The sequence below is a fragment of the Pygoscelis adeliae genome, unplaced genomic scaffold (genome assembly GCF_000699105.1).
Source record: "Pygoscelis adeliae isolate BGI_AS28 unplaced genomic scaffold, ASM69910v1 Scaffold103, whole genome shotgun sequence".
Lineage (NCBI taxonomy): Eukaryota > Metazoa > Chordata > Aves > Sphenisciformes > Spheniscidae > Pygoscelis > Pygoscelis adeliae.
Genome location: NW_008824723.1, coordinates 1,775,813 through 1,783,539, shown reverse-complemented (window position 1 = coordinate 1,783,539; position 7,727 = coordinate 1,775,813). Strand labels below are relative to the sequence as shown.

General features: G+C 37.8%; 1 protein-coding gene across 1 annotated transcript in view; it reads right to left on the bottom strand.

Moving 5' to 3' along the window:
• The window catches only part of SQLE (squalene epoxidase), a 16,575-nt gene that overhangs the window by 1,692 nt on the left and 7,156 nt on the right, over positions 1-7,727 (bottom strand). Inside the window, exons 5-10 of the mRNA XM_009323348.1 lie at positions 5,238-5,351; positions 3,455-3,626; positions 3,072-3,167; positions 2,347-2,489; positions 1,104-1,200; positions 503-590 (exon numbers count right to left, since the gene is read on the bottom strand). Of these exons, the coding sequence (XP_009321623.1) occupies positions 503-590; positions 1,104-1,200; positions 2,347-2,489; positions 3,072-3,167; positions 3,455-3,626; positions 5,238-5,351 (710 nt within the window). The remainder of the gene's footprint in view (positions 1-502; positions 591-1,103; positions 1,201-2,346; positions 2,490-3,071; positions 3,168-3,454; positions 3,627-5,237; positions 5,352-7,727) is intronic.

Genomic DNA, 7,727 nt, shown 5'->3' with positions numbered 1-7,727 from the left:
TGAGGAGCGGCTGAGGGAACTGGGGTTGTTTAGCCTGGAGAAAAGGAGGCTGAGGGGAGACCTCATTGCTCTCTACAACTACCTGAAAGGAGGTTATAGCGAGGTGGGTGTTGGTCTCTTCTCCCAAGTAACTGGCGAAAGGATGAGAGGAAATGGCCTCAAGTTGCGCCAGGGGAGGTTTAGATTGGATATTAGGAAAAATTTCTTCACCAAAAGGAGCGTCAAGCATTAGAATGGGCTGCCCAAGGAAGTGGTTGAGTCACCATCCTTGGAGGTATTTAAAAGACGTGTAGACATGGCGCTTAGGGACATGGTTTAGTGGTGGACTTAGTAGTGTTAGGTTAATGGTTGGACTCGATGATCTTAAAGGTCTTTTCAAACCTAAATGATTCTATGATTCTCCCTGTGCAGAGCTGACCAATTGGGAGCAAAGCAGACCCTCACAGAGGCTCACAATGCTCGACCCGGTTCACATTAGCTATTACCAGCACACTGAACTTACACAGACAGCAATCCAACAGGACCCGAGACACATTCTCCACCAAGTCTGAAGTAATGGAAACAGGCTTTCTTTAGCTGATGCAAGGAATCTACAAAATGAATTAAAATGACTCAACAAATATATTCAACACATACCAAAAACTTTTTCAGCATATGCAACAGTGGTATTAAATTCAGGACTTTGGTAGCTGTTCTGTTAAATTCAGCTGGATTTTGAGCCAGTTTTATTTAAGTAAAAGGATAATCTTATAGAATATCTACATATTCTTGAATATTAACTGACACAAGAACAAGTGTTTTCTGCTTTTTTCTTTGTTTGTAGGGTTTTTCTTTGGTTTTGTTTTTTTAATAGTAACTCCAGACCTGCCTTCACATTGCTAAAACTCAGTTTACATAACACTAGAACTAAACAACTAGGCAGAGAACACAAGCTAACTCACTAAAATCCTTTGATTGATATATTTTTAATATACATCAATATATACATAAATATATACACACAAACACATGGACATATGCTCATACACATACCCATGCCCTCCTCAGGCATATCTATTTACCAAGCTGTAATTCATCAGAAGTTATCTTTAAAATATATTTACCATCTGTGGCAGCAAAGAGTTCATAAAGTGCCTGGGCAAGAACATTCACTACAAAAGAATGAGATTTTTTTCTTGACCAGTAAAATGTTCTTTTTGCCTGAAAAAGGAAAAAAAAAAAAAGTATTTCTGTCAGTAACTACAGAAGAGCATTCAAAAGATTCCCAGAGGTGGCAAGAGTCATACTCGTGAAAATGTGGAGTGGATTTAGTGATACACTAGATTGGTTCCAAGCTAGGTCATTAAGGAACTTCGGAAACTTGTCGAACCAGTTATCTAGGCTCCTCTTACGCTAAATATAGAAAGAAAAAAAAAGGTAGTTCCAGGGTGTGTTTCATCTCATCCTAAAGTAAGGAGCTGGGGTAGGTCAGAAACTTGAAGGATAACGCTCACCTGGTTCCCTCTGTTGACTGAGAATAAGTAGGAAATAACTGAAAGTCTGAGGTGACTAGCTGAGATGTAAGTATCTGCATTTGATCAGGTAAATCCTGTATTGTCCTGGCATTCAGGGTCCCTCTAAGTGCTTCTCAATTTTCAAATACACTTTTTGAATAATTTACTTGTAGTCTATAGTATTCTAGCTGTAGTTTAGCCAAGACAATATGCCTAACCCGATTAAAAGCAGTAAACAAATAAATAAGAAATCTTATTATCTACTCATCAGAATTTTGGGTATAAATCTCACTGAAAAAATAAACCCAGCATCAACACTGATGGTGCTGACTCCTGGGAAAGAAGGATGTCTTCTAACTTACTACTCTGAGATTAATGCAGCAGTCAAGAGGCTAGTGGCGCATTGAGGTGCGTCTTGAAAAACCTCGGTACACGTGCTCATTATTCTCTAAGTACCACTCACACAAGTGTAATGGTCCAAACCCACCCCATTTAAGATCAATCTACGTTACAAATACACTGCTAATATGGGAATATCAGGTAATACTAGCAAAGCATGCTGACTAGACACAGCACACCGGTCTTCTTAAGCAAAACATGACAGGTCAGTAAGCACAGTTTTGAATCTGCCTTTTGCCATGCAGCCATAGCACTCACAAATCACAGCTCCGCTTACTGGCGAATGCCTCATGTATGATTTATCTATCCAAAGCTTTGAAAACAGCTGTGCTTCACTAATAACTTACATGTCCCCAAGTTGCATAAAACTTAAAATTTAAACTTAAATTAAACATAAAACTTAAACTAAATTGCAGCAAAAGCTGCCTAAAATAAGTCCAAAATAAAGCTTCACCTTAAGAACGTCAGAATCTTCATAAAGGTCTGGAATATCCTGGAGCAAACTTCTCCATATTTTAACATCGTTTAAAATAACACTCATTCCTCCACCAGTTAGAGGGTGTCTTATATTATACGCATCTCCTAAAAGAAGAACACCTAGGTAGAAGAGAAAAATTAATGGGATACTGCATGATCATTATGTAATCTTAGAACTCAAACCCTCTATTTTTTTAAAAATCAAACTTACTAAGAATTCATTCCCACCAGAAAATAAGATGAATAACAGCTAGAAATTAAAAAAGAAAAAAGAAAGGGGAGAGGGAGAAAAAAAAAAAAAACTGTCTTGAAATTAACAGGCTTAACAAGGCTTTAAGATGATCAAAGTTAGAATATTTTTTTCCACTATAGGTATGCATGTGTCAAAGAACACAAACACACACACACACTTTTCAAGGTAATTTCTTTCCTTTTTTAATCAAGTTTTCCTTAAAAAGACCACACTTGTATGAGCTTGAGCAATTGAATGATTTAAACTTAAAAATAAAGCAGGCACTGATTTGAAGTCTGGTGTCAATATAACATTCCAGTTAAACTATGCCCAAGGTACACATTTTCAAAATATTATTTTTCATAGAAGAATGATGAGACAGTTGTGTTGAACAACAAACAGGTGTCTATGACAACAAAGCCTTAAGTCCCAGAAGAAGTTTATAATGCCTTTTATTTCATACTACACACCTTTTTTGTTAACAGCTGAAGGAGGCAAGAAGCTGGCTGGCATAGTCCTTAAACGATCGTTCTGAACTGCTATTAAGAATGGTTCCTTTAAGTGATCTGCAACAACCAAAATTTTGTAGTTACATTACTTAGAGAGAGTCTAAAATAATTTGCACACAACCCATTTTAACCTCTTCTTAGAGACATAATCCTTCTGACTTGCTAACCTCACAGATGTGAGCTGAACAAACCACTATTTGATGTGGAATTGAAGAAGGATGAACGGTTACTGAAATGATAACTGCGCAGGAAAAAGTCCACACAGTTCAACGGATTCAGTGAAATGTGCCTTTTTTAGCACATTTAATTGTGACAATTATGGACGGAAATCTTTCTAGACTTACCAGGTAGTTGTGGATGAATGTTCTCAATCATGTATTCTTTTAAATTTTTTGGCATTTCCCCTCGAATATCAACAAGGACCCGAGTCTCAGTTGAAGAAATCCGATAGATTAGCACTGGACTAGTTTTAGCTAAAACAAGTTCAGCATAATTAGCTTTAAACTGTGGTGCATCCTTAAAGAGAAAAGAGGGGGGAGAAAGATTAAGACTGATTAATGAAAGGATATTAAGCTTCAGATACACAAAATCATTTTCTGAAATTCTTTGAAATAATATCCCATATCATATTAAGTTTGTGCTATTTTTCTCTTTAAATGAAGAAGAGAAATGTTTTCAAAAACTGCTCTGAACTTCAGTGTAGTTACAATTCTTTTGGCAATACATTTTAATATTTACTAGAACGTATGTTAAGTTACACATTTCATTTGAACACCTCACTAATATTTAATACATGCCATTGAAAACCTGCAATGTAATCAATGTAGCAGTTTTCCATAAGATCATTTTGTTTTCTTTTCATAAAGGAGGTGGTGGGAGGGAAAGAAATACACTAGTCTGTATACGACTACAAGGAGATGCCAACTGAGGAAGAATCACAGGGTCCTATCTAACCAGGTCGTAAACAAGTTTCCCAAAGTAGAGCAACAGGAGGCACTTGGACAGTGGTAGCTGTAGGGGTAGGGACCCAAGAATTGCTAAAGTTCCTCCAAGTCAGCGTTCCCAGTCCAGTGAAAGTTCTGTAGTTTTGGTTCCTTCTCCCTTAATTATTTTTGCTGTTAATCCAACGGTTATTGCAGCAGCCACGGAGGGCAAGACCCAGCCAGGATTCCTACCTGAGTTCTCCAGCCACCCAGCTACCAACCTAGACTCCCACTTTCTCTCTTAAAAGTTTGTAGGTCCTGAAGGCATATATGTACCTGGTTACAAGATACCCCACCTTCAGGTAGGAGCACAGTTTGGGTATTCTTCTGAGTATAAAACATAGGTGGTTTGACCCACAGCTGCTAGGATGATCTAAAACTCAAGATTTCCGCTCCCTGAACAAGTGCCGTAAGTATTGTGAAAAAATGAGTATCACCATCTTAGCTACTGATGCCTTAACATAAACCAGTCAAAGCATCTATAGCCAGGGAAATAATTTTACAAATTGAGTTCCAGCTTTACAACGGTGCCTACCTCTAATCCAGAGATGAGTGCTATGCAAGTTATAGCACCAATAGCACACATAGCACTACCTTATATGAGCTGCCGAAAAAAAAGTATTTTCTATGAACTGGTCTAGCGAGTCCAGTGCTCAATTTAAACTAGCTATGTTGAATCCTAATCCAGGTTTTCTTAAACCCTCCCTTGTTCAACTATATGCTTAAGATTAGCACTGTATTCCACTCTTAAAACCAGAAATCTAACTTTTAACAACAATATCCACTTCAAAAAAAAGCCAAAACAACCAAAACTGGCTCACAGTTACTTAAAAGTGTTTTAAGAGTTGAAAATCTGATCTGCAACTGTATCAAATATATCAAGTCTGACATAGCAAGTTCAGCTGTCCTAGGGCTGGGACGGAGTATGCATCAATAATGTAAGAGTTAAAAACATAGACCAAAATTTCCAAGCACTCCTCAAAGCGACACAGAAACAGATAGAACAGCTGGAAAAATATCTAGAAGCATAGTTCTAATTGATGTGTTGGAAAAGACAATGAACAACAACATATTCAGTGAAATTCAGACCCACGTTAAGAAGCGGTAGCATACTGGCTTATATAGTATTATATGTAAAAGTTACCTTTAAAATGCAACCAACAAAATGGGATGAAACGGTAACTTTGTTGGAGACCAAGTTTTTTCTAAACTTGGAGAAAAGTCCATCAGCTACAACAGTAAGTGGTGCATGAAGTTCCTGTAGCATAAAGAAAAAAGAAAGATACAACATTTTCCATTTTGCTTCAGAACAGTGGGAAACAACTCGCCAGCTCTCATTTTCAATTGCACATTAGATGTTCTACAAAACAATAAACATGTAAGAAGATCACTGATCGTATTTATAATATATGTATTAAGAAATACAGTATTTTTTTCCTTCCTCATATTTAACTCTATTTCCTCTAAAAGTTGATTGAACAATATGCTCCAGCTTTATTAGACATACAATCAGATAACATAGTTATGGGGACTGTGTAGGAACTTGGATAAAAAAAAAAAAGACAAGAAAGTAGAGTAATTGCTCCCTTCAGCCTATAATGCTCTTCAGGAGAAAAAAAGAAAAGAAGAAGTTTTAAATTAAAGAACCATGCATAAGCAACTAAATAAAAATCAACCAAAGTGTAACAAACTGAAATGCAGGAAGCATACCAAAATCTTCTTTGAAAGACCAACCAGTGAACTCTGAGCAGTTCCTAGTATACTTAGGAACTATAAGAATGAATAGTGTATATAGACAAAGTACAAAACAAAATCTGAGTAAACTGATTAGGTTCAGCCTGAATGTATGCACAAGTTCCTAATGTTTAACACATACATTGTTCTCTAACATAAGCAAATTATTCTGATTATTAAAATATATTTTTAAGCATTTTACTGTTATGGTAATATAACAACATGATTATACTAGAAAGCGTTTAGAGGTAGATGTTTCCTTCTACCTACAGCATTCGCAATGTCAGTATACTCAGTGATCTAACTGCAAACGACTACAGATTTATATTGTGCATTAGTCCTTGGCCTTCAATAATCTCACATATTTGGCATGAGCTGAAAAAAACTGTTTTCCTTTTAAGCTTTCAGGATGTAAGCAACAAGGCAAAAAAGCACGCCATGCTTCATTCGTACTTTTGGAAAATATTTTACTATTGGATGGAAGCATCTGGTGAGCCAGTATGTGAATGGGTTCCTCTACGAGCTGTTCTCTCCTGCGCAGGAATGGACTCAAGTCACTTGTATCACACAGTCCTTACATCTTTTGCTGTGTGAAGTCAGACAAAATCAGATGAGAGTAGAGCTGAGTAAAATAATACGTTTATGGTGTCTGAGCTTATAGAAATGAGCTCCTGAGTAGAGCTAACAAAACCTCCTTCTATGGATTCCTGTCTCAGATGATTGCAAGCTCTAATTACTGCTGCAATTAGAGCAAGGTCACCTGCCTGTGTGGGTTCCCTGCTGTGTAATGATCTGAACATTCGTGCTACAATTTTTCCACAGTCAACATACTAAGACCTTTACTCTATTCAGTTGCCTGGTTTTGATAAATTTTCTAAGTTGATTTTTAGCATACTGGCTAATTTCAACCTCATTTAAGAGAATTAAAATCCCAAAGGTAATGTGGTGGACAATGGGGACGGAGAGAACAGAAAAGCACAGACGCACAACATGGATCTTTCTTTATGAAAGCAGGCTAAGGAATGTAAACGGGCTTTGGTTCTGGGTTTGGTGTCCCCTCCCAAGTAGTTTCCCAGCTGTAAAAAGTCACAGGAAGGTAAACACAGTTAAGAAGAAATGTTTAGTGGAAATTTCTTACACTACATTTCTACAGTCAAAGGGGATCTAGGCCAGCAAATGAAACAGCTCTTTCTAGCCATAGAACTTCAGCATTCAGAGCAAAACATGAATTTCCTTATCCCCATTATACAGACAGGAAACTCAAAGCCTTAAGAACAACATCCATGCTCTCAGGAAAGATGCAGGCTAAAACACTGGTCACCCTACTGCTGGTCAAATAAGTCACACTTAAAATTACAACAACATCATCCATAAATGTGTAACATCCATAAATGTAAAACAAATCTCAAAGCAAAATATACACTATCCCCCTTCACCCCCCAAACAAAACAAAAAAAACCTTCTACATTGCTGGATGCTAAAGCCAATTGGATTTGGGGGAAAAAAAAAAGGCAACAAACCACCCCACCCCCCAAAAAACCTCCTCCTCTCCAAACTCCCTATCTTTCCAGCACCCCTGTGTGATTCAGTGGCTTATTCTACTAGGGTGGATTTCCTAATATGGTTTTGTTCATTTTACATGACATGTAAGACAGACCAAGGAACAGGACTTGGAACTGCCCCTTCCTCCAGCTACCTCAAGAGGGGCCAAGGATGTTGTTTCCACTCAGCTCTCTTACAGCTTCCTACTTACAGCACTTTGCCATCAAGTGGGCTGAAATGCCTTTTGCCCGAGGAGGGTCTAAAACCAGCTCTCTGTCGTGGTTTAACCTCAGCCGGCAGCTGAGCACCACAGCTGCTCACTCACTCTCCCCCCCCAGTGGGATGGGGGAGGGAATCG